Source organism: Apodemus sylvaticus, chromosome 4, assembly GCF_947179515.1.
Source record: "Apodemus sylvaticus chromosome 4, mApoSyl1.1, whole genome shotgun sequence".
In the NCBI taxonomy this organism is placed as follows: Eukaryota; Metazoa; Chordata; class Mammalia; order Rodentia; family Muridae; genus Apodemus; species Apodemus sylvaticus.
In genome coordinates, this window is record NC_067475.1 from 2280328 (window position 1) to 2298096 (window position 17769).

Genomic DNA, 17769 nt, shown 5'->3' on the forward strand with positions numbered 1-17769 from the left:
TGAGGAACAAAGCAGTGGAATATGTGTTCTGGAGTGGGGAGGATAAAAACTCAGCTCTAAATCTGATTTCTAATCCCATAACTATCTATCTTTAAAGTGCGGGGAAATAAATCACTGAATAGAACCACTGTGACTAATACAACAGCAAACTCTCAAGAGAAAGAGCATTCTAGTTACGTAGCATCACTCAAAACAAAAAAAAAAAAGACTAGGCTATGCTCACTAGTAACAAATAACTAGCAAATATTGTATGTGAAGTAGAGGGAAGACGCTGCAGCATGGCTAAGAACAGAGACTCGCATGGTCAAGGAGTCATCAGGCTGCTGTGTGAGCTCAGATGCCCTCTGCTGTTTCAGCATGCTCCAGTTAGGAAAAACAAAAGTCAACCAACCAAATCAAGCCATGCTTCTGGCTGATTCAACTGTACCACTACCTAGCACACACAAGGTTCTAAGTTTGATCTTGGCAGGAAAGGAAGGAAGGAAGACCATGTGCCATACACTGTCCTGATTATATATTATGTTAGTTAAGGGATGTGACATTGAAAATGGTAAAGTCAAGGCCTGCCCAAAATAATTTCATTTAAAGAAGAGTTACAGTAAAAAATAAAAAATTTACAACTTAATTGAAAGTTACCTACAATCAACTATAGAAAAATCATATCTATGACTTCTAAAACTATGAACAGGAGTTGGGAATGGTAACTCAAATGTGTAATCCCAGCACTAGGCAGGTAGAGGCAGAAGACCAAGGCTATCTTCAACTACATAGCAAGTCTGAGGCCAGCCTGAGTGATAGGAAATAGCATAGTTCAAAACTTTTAATTTCTTCGTATATAATTTTAATGTAATTTGTAATTATATTTTTATAAGAAATTATATATTACTAGCCAAAAAAAACTAGCTATGGTAAACAGTATACAACAGGTAGTAGTATAGTCATGAACCCAGAAATACTAAGCATGTTTTCTGCCTTTAAACAAGAAAACCGTTTTACATGCTAAATTTCTTAAGAGCTCTGAGATAGTCATGAGTACAAATACAGACTCACTAGAATGTACCCGTGTCCCTTAGTATTACCTCTGTAAACAATGAACTACTACTGTTCATTATTTCATTATTTTAAAAAACAATTGACAATCTGGGCACTCAGGCAAAACAGGACTCTCACTAGACATCATTACTTCCAAACCAAAGGAAGCTACAGCTGTATCCCCAAGCAAGTGGAGTCAACTGAGAAGGATAGGATGGTGAAAAACTCATGAAGATAGCATGAAACAGAATCTTCATCAACTTCCTGCATGTTTTTTCTACTACTCACCAGTTACAATTTCATTTTGTCATAAGCTAAATGTCTTTTGATAGTCATTTAGGCAGACCCTAGATACAATCGTCTGAAGAAAATCTTACTAAGAAGCATTTGAATTTACAATTTAAGAAATGTATTTTCTTTCTCTATAATTATCTTAACAATTGTTTTCCCAAAAGAAAGTTGCATTAACCTCAAATTCATACAGTATTTACTATTGCAATTTACTTTTCATTCTGCTTATTTCTGCTGGCAAATTCTTCAGCTGGTTATTGGAAAGATTGAGTCGCAGCAGACTGGACAGCAAAGCAAAATCAGCAGGCACAGTTGCAAGACGATTGCTTGAAAGATCCTTTAAAAAGAAAGGACAGAATGAATCTGTAAGTGAGGAAATAACAGTAAACAGATACCCATGAAAGGAATTTCAGAATTATGAAGGAATTTTAAAATAAGAGATGACTTCAGAGGAACAGATATTTTCAACTTCACCCGCTGTCTCACAGACCAGGATTCACTCCTCTTCAACACCTGCAGGTCCACTATCTGTCCATCAAAGTAATGGGCAGAAATTAAAATCAGTTCCTACACTGAAAGTATTTTACATGATGGTGTTTACTAGTCTCAAGTAATACCTCTGCAGTAGAACATGTAATTCAAAAGGAGATAAAAGAATTCTGGAGGTTAAAGGGTTACATGGGAATAGGGCAGAGGGATGGAGAACCAAAGGAAGAGTGTGTGTGTGTGTGTGTGTGTGTGTGTATTTGGGGGGGAAGGGAGGCGGGTAGTAAAAAAATCTATGGTGTATGAAAGTCCTTACAAAAACTCAGTACTAGGTAAGCTAAGTAAAAAATATATAGATAATTAAAGAGGCTGGAGAGATGGTTCAGTGGTTAAGAGTTCATATTCCTCTTGCAGGGGACCTGAGTTTGGTTCCCAGTACCCATGTTAAGCAGCTCACAATCATCTATAATAAAAAAAAATCCAGGGAATCCAAATGTCCTTTTCTGGCCTCTACCATGGGCAACTGTACTTACATGCACATACTCGGGCACACACACATACATATATATACATATAATTAAGAATAAAGCCAGTTGTCTATGAGTGGTGTGTGTGTGTGTGTGTGTGTGTGTGTGTGTAAAGCTTAAAGAAAAAGGAGTTTTAGTACAGGTGCCATTCATTAGTAGACAGCACTGCTTCCAGAAGACATGGGTCATTAAATAAAACTCTCTGTGCCAGGTATAGCTTACCTCCCTATGAGGTATTGGTCAGGGAGTTCCCAACGGCCCCCCAAAGCAACACAAGCTATTTCCATTGCTTTTGGCTGTTGACCATAACTAGATGATAAGACCCTATTGTTGAAGACACCACATACTTTGGTTGCAGGGTAAAGATAATCTGGAATTGAATAGGAAACTTCCTCCATGCTGGCTAGCTTTCAGAATGCCAGAAGTTGCAGCCACTGGGGAAAAAAGATACAATGAGCTTAATACTAGATGCTGCATGCTGTGATACTATCTGCTAAGTAAGATGTACTAACAGTAGTGGCTTGACTGTCACGAGGATGACAACAGTTTTACACTTGGATATGAGGAATGTTCCATGGAAGAGAATTCAAGCTGTCTCTCTAAACTTGGTCAAAAGACCAAGGCTGGAGAGGTCAGGTCATAGGCTATGGGGGTAAGGTAAAGGGATTTACTACTGTTATTCTGCTAAGTGGACAGGCTAATAAACTGCCTTCTAAATGTTTACAATCAAAAATAACTGCTACTCTCAATCTTGACTAGAAAAGCCTCTTAGAGTTGGCAGCAATTACTAGAAAGACAACTGGTCAAAGTGCTGAGAAAACTGAGTGTTTAGGCAGGTGCTGGCAGTACATGCCTTTAATCCCAGCACTTGGGAGGCATAGGCAGGCGGATCTCTGTGAGTTCAAAACCAGCCTACCTAGTCTAGTCTACAGAGCAAGTTCCAAGACAGCCAGTGATACTCAAAGAGAAACCCTGTGTCAAAAAAATAAAATAAAATAAAATAAAATAAAATAAAATAAAATAAAATAAAATAAAATAAAAAACTAAAAATAAAAAACAATAATAATAAATAATAATAACTTTAAAAAATTAATTCTAAACCCTAAATGACACACATATAGCACTCCCCTCAAAGCTCAGGGAACACTGAGGAAGAAGGGGTAGAAAAACTTAAGAGCTGGGAGATGGGCAGGAGTGCTGTGAGATGCTGTTTTCTGGACATAAGATTGACTCATAGAAGCTGTGGCACCAGCACACAATCAAGCCAACAAGGCAAACCAACACGCCAACAAGCAGCACCAATTGGACTCACTGAGTTACAAGAAAACAAACAAAAACAAAAAAAAGGGAAAGAAAGTTAAAATGTGGGGACCTGTGATAGGAGAATCTGGGAAGGAAAAACTGGAGCAGGTATGATCAAGATACAACATACAAAAATTTCAAAGAATAAGTAAGTTATTCTAAAAAATAAAATTAAGTTAATTGAAAGTCAGGATGAAGGGCATTTGGGAGCTCTTTACTGTGTTTTTAAAGCTTTTAGCACAGTCCCAAAATTATTCCAAAATCAACTAATACTGACAATGAAGAGTTCCTAACAAAGAAATTCTGAAACCACATGAAAAGGTCAAATTATTTTAATAAAATCCCTAACTTCTAAACAGTATCAAGACAGTCAAATATTTAATTATGACATCAAATATTTGGGGTTGGAGATATGGCTCGGCAGTTAAGAGCACTTGTTGCTCTTGCAGAGGACACAGGTTCTATTCCTAGCATGGCAGCTCAAATGCCTGGGTTACAGAACCCACTTCTGGTTTCTACAAGGCACCAGGCATACACAAGGTACAAAAACACACATACAGGCAAAACACTATATACATATAACAAAATTTTAAAGCAAATATGATACATAAACTAATCCATATTTATGACATGTCATTCTTTCAATAAACATTTACTTGGTACTCTTGGGCTAAACAAGTTCTATATAATGTCAGGAAATATTAGCATAAATGATTACAAGTATTTATATTTTAATCTGTTTTGATGTATTTTCTACATATATTTTTATTTAGCATTAATTGAATGCTATTGAACTAAAGCATATTGAATCTTTAAGAAAAATTCTTGAGCCAGGCAGTGGTGAAGAACATCTTTAGCCCCAGCATTTGTGAAGCAAAGGAGTTTAAAGTCAGCTTCGTCTACAGAGAGAGTTCCAAGAAAGCCACAACTAAACAGTTCTTTTGGGGGAGGGGGAGCAGAAAGAAGGAAAGGAAGGATGAAAACATCTGAGAACCTGTGAAGAAAGAGAAAACTTCATTTATTGTAAGGCTTAACTTTCACCTCTACATGAAGCTCTTTTCTAGAGAAAAACAAAACAGAAAACAACTTTTGGAACTGGAGAGACAGTTCCACAGTTAAGAGGGCTAGCTGCTCTTCAGAGGACTTAATTTAGTTTCCAAATTCATTTCCATCGCCCACCCACACCAGGCTGCTCACAACCACCTGTAATGTCAGCTTCAAGGGCTCCAATATCATCTTTCAGCACTTGAATGAACATGCCATATAATCAAACAAACATATACTCATAAAACTATACTTAAAGTTTTTTAAATCAATTTTAATATTAACTTACAAAATTAACTTTTTTTAAAAAAAGATTTATTTATTTATAATATGTAAATATACTGTAGCGCTTTTCGGGCACCCCAGAAGAGGGCATCCAATCTTATTACAGATGGTTGTGGTTGCTGGGATTTGAACTCAGAAACTCTGAAAGAGCAATCAAAGCTCTTAACCACTGAGCCAACTCTCCAGCTCTTGAACCTGCAGCCTCTCCAGCCCTGCTCACTGTAGCTGTCTTCAGAAATCCCAGAAGGGGGTATCAAATCTCATTATAGATGGCTGTGAGCCAGCATGTGGTTACTGGAATTTGAACTCTGGACCTTCAGAAGAGCAGTCAGTGCTCTTAGCTGCTGAGCCATCTCACCAGCCCCCAAAATTAACTTTTTTCTATGAAAATCTAATAGCTCCCTCCTTTCTTTTATTTACAATTGCCTTTTACTTTTCAAACCTTACTTCTAATATGATCAGGTTGAAAGACAATTTTTCATTTTAAACACTAGCACAAATGGTAGACATATGAAGGAAGTAGTATATACAGAATAAATACTTAAAACACTCAGAAATAACTTTTCCATTAGTAAGAAATAAAACGTAAGGCTAAAATGAGAAATCAGTTTTCTAAAACATGCCAAGGCCAAAGACAGGGCACAGTATGAAATGGCAGGGCATACTATGTATGAGCTGGAGCCTCTGAGTCAGAGGACTGAAGCCTTTCAGCTGAAACATCTTATGGCAGACTCTCATCCTGTTACAATGGAGAGAACAGGAATGTGCTTTGGAGGCAAACTGACATCTTCAAATGTCTTTTTGTATTTTTTCCCTGAGACAGGGTTTTCTCTGTGTAGCCCTGGCTGTCCTGGAACTCACTCTGTAGACCAGGCTGGCCTCGAACTCAGAAATCCACCTGCCTCTGCCTCCCAAGTGCTGGGATTACTGGCATGTATCACCACTGCCGGCTTTGGTTTTGTTTGGTTTTGGTTTTGGTTTTTGGGGTATTTTTTGTTGTTTTGTTTTTTTATCTTCAAATCTTAATTTCATTTTTTGTCAGCTGTATAACTTAGGACAAATTTCCTGCTGTATAAGCTTCTGTTTCTTACTTCAGTAAGTAAGAGTCAGACATACTTATACTTACCTTGCTATATTATAAAGCCAATGCAAGGTGTCTATGGCTTTTATTCTTAAAATTATTAAAACAATACTGTGCTGATTTATGATTGATTCTGGTTAAGGAAAATAACAGGCAGCATGAAAGTTTTGCCAAAAAAAAGTGTTAAATTTGAAAACCGGGGTAAAGTAACCACTAAGAAATTGGATATGTTGGGCAGTAAGGCCATTGGGTAGAACAGACTATAAAATACAGAGAGGATAGAAAAAAGAACAGATGTACTTTCAAGACCACTTCCCTCTACTCAACTAAGATATAAAAACCTATCAGATAAGAGCTGGACAGATCGCTCAACAGTTCAGAGCACTAGCTCCTCTTAGAGAAGGCCCAGGTTTAATTCCCAGCACCTACATGATGACTCATAATTGTCTATAAGTCCAGTTACACCCTGCTATCCAGAAGAGAGCACTGGACGCTCTGAAACTGAAAGTATGAAAATCTGACGTGCTTTTTAAAAGAAAATAAGAAAAAGAAAAAAGCCTCTGAATAACAAAGGCATGTCCACTGTTTTCTTCTAAACTTTATTCCTGAAGTATAACTTAAAGTTCATTTGATAACATAGAAAAGCCATTTTTACAGTTACTAATTTAGCAATCTAATTAAAATAATTTCTGGTAAGCTCCTCAAAAAATCCTGTGCAAGCACAGTCCCTGCACTGTCCACGTATTGTCCCATCAATGTCTCCTCAATGTCCCGCACGGTTCCCCGCTCTGGAACTGCACTGTCCCCACACTGTCCCGGCACTGTCTCTGCAATGTCCCTGCACAGTCCCCACACTGTGACAGCACAGTCCCCGCACTGTCTTCTCACTGTCCCACTATTGTCTCTGCAATAACCCCGTATTGTCCTGGCACTGTCCCTGCACTGTCCACCACACTGTTCCCACACTGTCCTGGCACTGTGCCCATTCTGTCCCCGCACAGTCCCTGCACTTTCCTAGGACTGTCCCAGCACAGTTCCAGCACTGTCCCCTCATTGCCACACACTGTCCCATATTGTGCCCATACTGTCCTGGCACTGTCCCTGCAATGTCCCAGGAAAATACCCGCACTGTCCCCACACTATCCTGGCACAGTCCGGCACTGACTTGGCACTGCTACAGCAATGTCTCCACAATGTCCCCGGCACTGTCCCTGCACTGTCCTAGCACTGTTGCAGCAATGTCTCCGCAATGTACCTGCACTGTCCCAACACTGTCCTGGAACTGTGCCCATTCTATCCCCGCACTGTCACTGCACTGTCCTAGGATTGTGCCAGCACAGTCCCAGCACTGTCCCCTCACTGTCGCACACTGTTCCATATTGTGCCCATACTGTCCCTGCACTGTCCCTGCAATGTCCCGGGAAAATACCCACACTGACCCTGCACTGTCGTGGCACAGTCCAGCACTGTCCATGCACCGTCCCAGCAATGTCTCCGCAATGTCCCAGCACTGTCCCTGCACTCTTCAGGCACTGTCTCTGCAATGTCCTTGTACAGTCTCCACACTGTCCTCACACTGTCCTGGCACTGTCCCTGCACTGTCCCCGCACTGTTCCAGCACAGTCCCTGCACTGTCTTCGCACCGCCCCAGCAATGTCTCTGCCATATCCCCGTACTGTCCACACAATGTTCCCACACTGTCTCCGCTTTGTCCCCGCACTGTCCAGGCACTGTCTCAAAAATGTCTCCGCACTGTCTTGGCACTGTCCCAGCAATGTCTCAGCAATGTCCCTGCACTGTCCTCACACTGTCCCCACAGTGTCCAGGCACTGTCTCTGAAATATCACTGCACATTCCCCTCACTGTCCCCGCACTGTCCTGGCACTATACTGGCACTGGCCCAGCTATGTACCCTTACTGCCACTGCATTGTCCCCGCACCGTGCCAGCACAGTCCCCACACTGTCCACACACTGTCCCCGCACTGTCCATGCACTGTCCCAGCAATGTCTCCTCAATGTCCCTGCACTGTCCCAACACTGTCTCCGCAATGTCCTTGAACAGTCCCCACACTGTCCTTGTTCTGTTCCCTTGTTAAATTGCAATGTAACTGCAAATTCCACAAATTTCTTCGCGCTGTCCTGCCACAGTCCCCGCACTGTCCCGTCAATGTCCCTACATTGTTCCTATACTGTCCCCGCACAGTATCTGCAAGGTCCAGGTACTGTCCGTGCACTGTCCCGGTACAGCTCCCACACTGTCCCATCACTGTCCTTGCACTGTCCCTGCACTGTGCAAGCACAGTCCCCTCACTGTCCACGCATTGTCCCAGCAATAGGTCCTCAATGTCACACACTGTCCCCGCCCTGTCCCCCCACTGTCCGGGCACTTTCTCCACAATGTCCCTGCACAGTCTCCACACTGTCCTTAGACTGCCTGGTCACTGTCCTGGAACTGTCCCCGCACTGTCCCCTCACTGTCCTCTCACTGTCCCTGCATTGTGGAAGCAAAGTCCCCGCACTGTCCTCACACTTTCCCAGCAATGTCTCCGCAATTACCCCACACTGTCCTGGCACTGTCCCCACACTGTTCCCTCACTGTCCTGGCACTGTGCCCGTTCTGTCCTCGCACTGTCCCTGAACTGTCCTAAGACTGTGCCATCATAGTCCCAGCATTGTCCCCTCCCTGCCACAATCTGTCCCATATTGTGCCCATACTGTCCTGGCACTGTCCACGCAATGTCCTGGGAAAATATCCACACTATACCTGCACTGTCCTGGCACAGTCTGGCACTGCCCACGCACTGTCCCAGCAATGTCTGAGCAATGTCCCCGCACTGTCCCTGCACTGTTCTGGCACTGTCTCCACAATGTCACTGCACAGTCCCCACACTGTCCTCGCACTGTCTTTGCACTGTCCCTGCACTGTCCCGGCACTGTCCCTGCACTGTTCTGGCACTGTCTCCACAATGTCACTGCACAGTCCCCACACTGTCCTCGCACTGTCTTTGCACTGTCCCTGCACTGTCCCCGTACTGTCCTCGCACTGTGCCAGCACATTCCCATCACTGTTCAAGCATTGTCCCAGCAATGTCTCTGCAATGTACCAGCACTGTCCTGACGCTGTCCCGGCACTGTCCACACACTGTCCCAACAATGTCTCCGCAATGTCCTCGTACTTTCCAGGCACTGTCCCACCACTGTTCCGGAACTGTCCCCGTACTGAGCAAGTACAATTCCTGCACTGCCCTCGTACTGTCCCAGCAATGTCTCCGCAATGTCCCTGCACTGTCCACGCACTCTCACCACACTGTCCCTGCTTTTTCCCTGCTCTGTCCCAGCACTGTCTCATCAATGTCAGTACACTATCCTGGCACTGTTCTGCCACTGTCCACGCACTGTCACATCAATGTCTCCACTATGTCCCCGCACTGTCCCTACACATTCCCGGCACTGACTGAAATATACCTGCACAGTCCCCACACTGTCTTTGCACTGTCCTGTCACTGTCCTGTCACTGTCCTGGAACTTTCCCCACACTGTCCCTGCACTGTGCAAACACAGTCCCCTCACTGTACACGCACTGTCCCAGCAATGTCTCCTCAATGTCTCATACTGTCCCCGCTCTGTACATGCACTGTCTCCTCACTGTTTGGGCACTTTCTCTGCAATGTCCCTGAACAGTCCCCACACTGTCCTTGCACTGTCCCATCCCTGTCCCGTCACTATCCTGGAACTGTCCCCGCACTGTCCCCTCACTGCCCCCACACTGTGCAAGCACAGTCCCCACACTGTTCATGCATTGTCCCATCAATGTCTCCTCAATGTCCCACTAGGTCACTGCTCTGTCCCTGCACTGTCCCCACACTGTGCCTGCACTGATCCGGCACTGTCTCCACAATGTCCCTGCACAGTACCCACACTGTCCCTGCACTGTCCCTGTACCGTCTCAGCACTGTCCTAGCACTGTCCCCTCACTGTCCCTTCACTATTCCCGCACTGTGCCAGCACAGTCCCTGCAATGTTCTCGCACTGTCACAGCAATGTCTCCCCAATTACCCCGCACTGCCCTGGCACTGTGCCTGCACTGTCCCCACACTGTCCCCTCACTTTCCTGACACAGTGCCTGTTCTGTCCTCGAACTATACCTGCACTGTCCTAGGAGTATGCCAGCACAGTCCCAGCATTGTCCCCTCCCTGCCACACTGTCCCATATTGCGCCCGTACAGTCCCGGCACTGTCCACGCAATGTCCCTGGAAAAATACCTGCACTGTCTCTGCACTGTCCTGGCACAATCTAGCACTGCCCACGCACTGTCCCAGTAATGTCTCAGCAATGTCCCCATACTGTCCCTGCACTGTTCTGGCACTGTATCCACAATGTCCCTGCACAGTCCCCACACTGTCCTCACACTGTCTTTGCACTGTTCCTGCATTGTCCCCTCACTGTCTCCTCACTGTCCCTGCACTGTCCTCACACTGTGCCAGCACATTCCCATCACTGTTCACGCAGTCCCAGCAATGTGCCTGCACTGATCCCCGCAATGTACTGGTGCTGTCCCGGCATTGTCCATGCACTGTCTCATCAATGTCTCCTCAATGTCTCCGTACTGTCCCGCCACTGTCCTGACACTGTTCTGGAACTGTCCATATGTCCCCCCCCCACTGTCTCCACACTGTCTCCGCACTGAGCCAGCTCACTCCCGGCACTGTCCTCGCCCTGTCCCAGCAATGTCTCTGCAATGTCCCCGCACTGTCAATGCACTGTCACCACACTGTTCCCGCTTTTTCCCCTGCCCTGTCCTGGCACTGTCTCATTAATGTCCGTGCACTGTCCTGGCACTGTCCACGCACTGTCCCAGCAATGTCTCCACACTGTCCCCACACTGTACTCACACTGTCTTTTCACTGTCCTGGCACTGTCCCGGCACTGTCCTGGAACTATCCGCGCACTGTCCCCTCACTGTACTTGCACTGTCCCCGCACTGTGGAAGCAAAGTCCCTGCACTGTCCACTCACTGTCACACACTGTTCCATATTGTGCCCTTACTGTCCCGGCAATGTCCCTGCAATGTCCCAGGAAAATAGGCGCACTGTCCCCACACTGTCCTGGCACAGTCCGGCACTGTCCACGCACTGTCCCAGCAACGTCTCCGCAATGTCCCCGCACTGTCCCTGCACTCTTCTGGCACTGTCTCTGCAATGTCCTTGCACAGTCCCCACACTGTACTCACACTGTCCTGGCACTGTCCCTCCACTGTCCCCACACTGTCCTGGCACTGTCCCGCACTGTTCCAGCACAGTCCCCACACTGTCCCCGCACTGTCCCTGCAATGTCTCTGCAATATCCCCGTACTGTCCACGCACTGTCCCCACTTTGCCCCCGCACTGTCTGGGCACTGTCTCATCAAAGTCTCCACACTGTCCTGGCACTCTCCCAGCACTGTCCCAGCAATGTCCTACATGTCCTACAGTTTAAATCATACATTCAGTTCTCCAGCTAGTGAAAATTCCCAACAGCCCCAAATGGTGCAAAAACCAAAAGTCGTAACTTACTAAATCTTCTAAGCTGGAAAGGTGCTCAAATCCCTCAGGTATGCAAGTCAGTTCATTGTGCTGGAGGTGCAGCGCCTTCAGGTTTTTTAAGCTCGTAATTTCTTCAGGCAGCATTTTCAGTTTGTTATGGCTATTAGTTAATAAAATAAAAGCTGAGTGACTTAGTAGGCTAAGAAGTTGGTTACCAAAGGCTTTTGTCAACCAACCACACAGACGCACCATAACTATCGAATGGTCCCATCCATTCAAGTGTTTATCAAGACCCACATCTCCAAAATATACACCCATTAGCAGAAATTTAAACCAAGTTAGGGTTTGAAAGAAAACCATCTATGAAAATCTTAAGTAGACATAAATAATTTGTAAACTTTTGATTGTTTAACATGTAATATGAAAAGGACTTACTGGACTCTTATTAAATATTTACATTATCCTGAAAAAACTATGTTCACATACACATTTCAATGGTGCTATATATTTTTTATAATATTTATTTTTATGTGTATAGCTGTTTTGCCATATATATGTCTGTCTGGTACACATCAAGGCCAGAAGAGAGCGTTGGATACTCCAAATCTGGAGTTGTAGGGAGATGTGAGCTGCTGTGTAGATTTGGAACTTGAACCCAGATCTTCTGGAAGAGTACACAGTGCTCTTAAATGTTAACCCATCTCTCCTGCCCCTAAAGCTGTGTCTGATATGGAGGCTAGGTTTTCAATTTCATGTTCAAAACAAAAGCATTTATTTCTAGTTTCAGATCTAATAGGTCTGGCAATACTCAATTTGATTCTATACTTGGCCTTATCAACATACTGACATATACTTCCTAGTAATTAAGAGAGGAATGAAGCTTTGGCACCACGGCTTACTTGGTCAAAGCACCTGTCTTATAAACATGAAACCTTTGGTTTGAATCCCACAGGTACTTTTTGTACAGACTGAAGGGTAGTGCACTTTCGTCTGTTTTGAATTGTAGTTAACCTTTACAAATTGCTGGATGTGGTGGCACACAATTTAGTCCTATCATTCAGGGGGCAGAGGGTATCTCTGGAATTTGAGGCCAGCCTGGTCTACAAAGGGAGTTTCAGGAAGTTCAGTTCCAAAGCTGTTATACAGAGAAACCTTGTCTTGGAAAAAAAAAAGTAGTGGTGGTGGGGGTATAAATAAGTTTCAAATGCATCATAACTTAAATATTCAACTATGAAATTTATCCCATTTTTTATTTTAGTTTACATATAAAAGGGGAAAGGAAAGTCAGAGGCTTTTGACTAATATTACATTAAACTAGTGGACCCCAAAGGTGCTTGGACATGTTTAACTACTACTAATACTTAAAAGTCATGCTTCGGCTCAGCTGCTGAACATACAAGGGGTCCTGACCTCCACTAAGCACCACAAAACCCAAAACTCAAGCCAAAAGCAGCAAAAGGGCACAAAACTCTTCTCCATTAATGAAATAATTAGTATTTCTAATCTACTATGTAATAACTAGATTTTCAGGCTAAAAGTGTAAATTAAAACCTGAGATTCTGAGAAAGTTTTCTAAAACAAGAGCCAAAAGTATCTCATAAACAAAATATATTAAAAAAAAAACATCAATTGGCTTTAAATCTATAGAATCAAAGAGGATGTAATAAATTCTAAAAACAAAACACATAGACAAAGTTGCTGTGAAGAGCCCCACAGACTTGTGTGACTAAGGCAAAAGTCCCAAAGCACTTTGGTGTTACACTGGGCCAAACAGCAAGATTTCTCTAAAGAGAAAAAATAAGGAGCTGGAGAGATGGCTCAGAGGTTAAGAGCACTGACTGCTCTTCCGGAGGTCCTGAGTTCAAATCCCAGCAACCACATGGTGGCTCACAACCATCTGTAATGAGACCTGATGCCCTCTTCTGGTGTGTCTGAAGATAGCTATGGTGTATGCACATATAATAATAAATAAATCTTTTAAAAAAAAAAAAAAGAAAGAAAAGAAAAAATAAGCTGGGCAGTGGTGGCGCATGCCCATAATCCCAGCACTCTGGAAGGCAGAGGCAGGTGGATTTCTGAGTTCGAGGCTAGCCTCATCGACAGAGTGAGTTCCAGGACAGCCAGAGCTATACAGTGAAACCCTATCTCGAAAAAACAAAAAAACAAAAAAACAAAACAAAACAAAAAAAACCAAATAACTGAATCATTACATTCTTGTTCTCCCTTAGCCAGTTTCTGGGATGATGCAAAGATCTGGTCCTGTTTTCTCCTCTTGGGGAGAATCCAGCATCTGGCAGGTATTTAACCAACCCTGCTTCCTACTGGGCCACACTGTAGTTCAAGGTTATATTCTATGTGAAGAAAAGAGATTTCAGGTTCATACCACTGTAACTGCAGTCTTAGAAATAGGTTCACACTTTACCTGACATTAAGTTTCTGAAGATTGTCTAGCTCTCTTATAGCTGAAGGGAGAGATGTCAGCTGATTATCATGTATCTAAAATGAATACAAGACAAAGTCAATATTCTTAGACTTATAATTAGCAATATTTGAGCTTTGCCATTGAAAAAATAATTTACTAAACCCCTGTTCTTCATATTAAATGGTAATGTGATGGGTGATTAGTAATTTATTATGTATATACTGGCAAAACTGTTGTTCAAAATTGTAAACAAATAAGTTATTACTAAAATGAAAAGAGACAAACACAGACTTGACCTAAGGAAGATCAGCAGGGTTCTGGTGGTCTCTTAATATCACACACAGAACAGATATGAGCTGGGAGAACAGCTTTACAGTCTCACAAAATCATACTGTCTTAACAGTAGAAAGAACCTTAGAATATGCCAGACTATTGTGTTGTTATTTTACAGACACAAAACAAAACTTCCTCCAAGAATAGCACTGTTTACATCCACCATTTCCACACACGAGTTGAAAGGTTTGGACATTTCCAATTTCACTAAAAGTCTGTAGATTCTAAAAAGTACACTTTTCACACTTATCTCATGGGGCAGATCAACTTTCACTATAATAACAACCCAATTAAAAACACAAAAATTCAGGTAAATAGTTACAGCCAACGAGTCTAAGGGCAAGTTATAAAACAACAGGAACACAAAAGACTCCTAAGTCCTATATTTGCTTTCATGTCTAAAACAAAAGTTAACAAGGGGGAATAAAAAAACAAAAACAAGAAGCCAAGTGCCAGTTCTGTCTACACACACGACTCACTTAATCACAGCATCTACACCTGGTGTGTGGACATTAGAGACATAGAGTCGATCTTCCAAGTCAGTTTCTTATTATCTTGCATTCTGTAAGCTGAGCAAGGAAGGCTTCCTGTTTAGCAAAATCTAAACTTAGCTCTTCAATTTACCTAAATTCAGTCTTTTTTAACTAAGATTCCATAATTATAGTCAACTTACATCAAGAACGGTGAGGGCAGGCAAGAGTCGGAGGTCATCAGAGAGAGACTGAAGTTTATTGCTGGAGAGGATGAGTTTGGTCAGATCTGTCTGTTCCCACCATCGTTCAGTAGAACTGAATGAAAGATTCTGATTAGCCTCTTCAGGAATGTCCACATTTATTCTCCAAACACACTGAGGGACTATCTCCATCACCACCACATCAAAAAGAAAAGGGAAAAAGAAGAATAAAAATGAAGTGAAGACTAAGAGACACGCACTGAATACTTAGCTTACAACGGACCCAAATAACTCCAAGGCCTGAGGGACAGCATGGTGGGTGTATTAGTTACTTTTCTATTGCTGTAATAAAACACCATGACCAAAATAATTTATAAAAGAAAGTGTTTAATTTGGATAATGATTCCGGGGGGATAGAGTTCATGATGGTGTAGTAAATGATCTGCTGAGAGCTTGCACCCTGAGCCACCATGAAGCAGAGAAAGGTACACTGGGGATATATTAGTCTTTTGAAACCTCAAAGCTCACCCTCAGTGACATACCTTTTCTAACAAGGTGATGTCTCCTAATCCTTTCCAAATAGTTCCACCAACTGGAGACCAACTATTCAAACATATGAGCCTACAGAGAGCATGCTCATTTAAACCATCAGTGGGTGAGTGCACTTGCTGTCAAGCCTGGTCACATGAGTTTGTTTGAACCTCAGAACAACACTGGTGGAGAAAACCAACTCCTGCAAGTTGTCCCCTGACTTGCTCATGGGCAGGAAAATAAATGTTTAAAAAGTATTTAAATGCCAATAAACCAAACATCAATAAATTACAACACAATGCATTTTATTGGGGGGAAAAAAACAGACTGTAATGCAAATTTTACATGAGACCCTAAGTTTGATCCCTAGCACTGAAAACACAAAACACAACATTAAACTCTCCTAATAACTGTGAGATGGGTGGTTTTACTATGGCTGTTTTATAGGTGAAAAAAATGAGGCATCAAGAAAATGTATGTCATTCAAATTTACCAGGTTTCTTACCCACCACACAAAACTGTGCTATTCTACTGTAGCAACATCTACAACACAATAGAACAATCACTATGAAGTGGACGCTCCACTAGACTGCTTGCTTCCAGGCAAGGTCCTAGGTTCCATCTCTAATACAGCTCTGAGATAAGCAAAAGTTTGAATCTCTAGGAAGAAGCTTGTCAACAAGCTGAATCAAAACTTCTTCTGTAGCCAACTATGTAAAGAAGAGCCCTTCGCTCCCTGACAAAGGTGTGGCTACAGGAGGGTGACACAGAAATTGGAATGTGACATAAGCCAATCAATCACTAGTTATGCCCTACTCTCATAGTCATTCAAATTCACCAGATACTTCCCAATCGAATGCTGGAATGGAGGCTTGCCACTGTATGAGCCAGTAAAGAAGAGTCAGAATAAGGAAAACAGATTTTAATCCCAAAGAGACAAATAGAAAAAAAGCTTTAGAAATTTAAAAGGGGAAGAAATATAGGAAAAGTGCAGAAAATCAGCTCCTCCTTCTAGGTTCCTGCCCTGACTTACTTCAATGATGCCAAATAAACCCTTCCCTCCCCAACTTGCTTTTGGTCATGGTGTTTCCTCACAGCAATGATAACCCTTACTACAACAACTAGTAATGGTATGTTAGTAAGCAATAAATTATTTTCAATTTATATATTTCTTTATAGTTTGGTGGGTTTGGAGTCACAACAATCTGTTTCTTCCTTGATGGGTGGTATTGGAGACTGAACCTTCAAGAATAGTCTACTCAATATGAAGACACCCTTCAAAATTCTAGACTAGATATACAAACCAACAGATGTGCAAACTGCAACACAGAGCTATAAAAAAAAAATGAAGAAGGAAATATGATCCCTCAAAAATCACAACTAATCTTCACAGAAATAAACAAAATGCCACATGAAACTTTCGAATTTTCAGGTAAGAAATTATTAATACATTAAAAGAGGATACAAACAAGAAGATGGTTTCAACCTAAGCCTCAGAGAAGAAAGTCAGCAAAATGGATGAAAACATCCACAATATGGATGAAAATGTTAAGAATATGGTAGAAAAATTCAGAAACTGAGATCGAGGGAAAAAAAAAATCTTCCTACATCAATTAGCACAGCCAAGACAATTCCCCACAGACCCACCCATAAGCTTATTTGTGCTGACCCTAAAAAAAAAAAAAACACTTTCATATTGTCCCAGTGCTGTGCAAGAGGCTTCTCTACAATGGCGGTTTTATCAATTATAGCTGTCTTTTCAGTACCAGCCTGAATACTCTCCTCCTGAAATTGCCCCTGCCAAATAAACCAGTACATCGTCTTCTCTCAGGTACTCAGGACATGGGTAGAATGAAGCCACTTCTTGGCCACAATAGAATCCAAATGGCTGCTAACCCAGTTCCCAACACAGCCCTTGTTTCCCTGTAAAACTTCAAGAGTCAGGCTTCCAATGTCTATATTTCTGTCAGCATTCTTATTTTCAAACTTCCCATATTAAAAACAAAACAAAACAAACAAACAAACAAAAAAAAAAACGCAGCCCATTATGCTCTGCCCATAACATTCAGTGTTTTTCCTAGACCTACATTCCAGAGTCTTCCACAGTCTAGCCACATAAAATAGTTCAAATTGTCATAGGAACTACTTAGTCAGATTTACCCACTTCCTGGGTACCAATTCCTGTCGTAATCTTCTTTCCGGATGCTGTGGTAAAATACCATAACAAAGCACCTTAGA

At 42.5% G+C, this 17769-nt stretch overlaps 1 protein-coding gene across 4 annotated transcripts in view; it reads right to left on the reverse strand.

Annotated features, from left to right (window-relative positions):
* The window catches only part of Lrrc40 (leucine rich repeat containing 40), a 41976-nt gene that overhangs the window by 23124 nt on the left and 1083 nt on the right, over positions 1-17769 (reverse strand). Inside the window, exons 1-5 of one of the 4 annotated variants that reach the window (XM_052178847.1) lie at positions 17692-17719; positions 15001-15182; positions 13995-14068; positions 11603-11732; positions 1537-1660 (exon numbers count right to left, since the gene is read on the reverse strand). In XM_052178847.1, the coding sequence (XP_052034807.1) occupies positions 1537-1660; positions 11603-11716 (238 nt within the window). In that variant the 5' untranslated portion in view covers positions 11717-11732; positions 13995-14068; positions 15001-15182; positions 17692-17719. Of the gene's footprint in view, positions 1-1536; positions 1661-2683; positions 2771-11602; positions 11733-13994; positions 14069-15000; positions 15183-17691; positions 17720-17769 lie in introns of those variants that run through there. The other 3 variants (XM_052178845.1, XM_052178848.1, XM_052178846.1) reach the window with 3 other exon arrangements.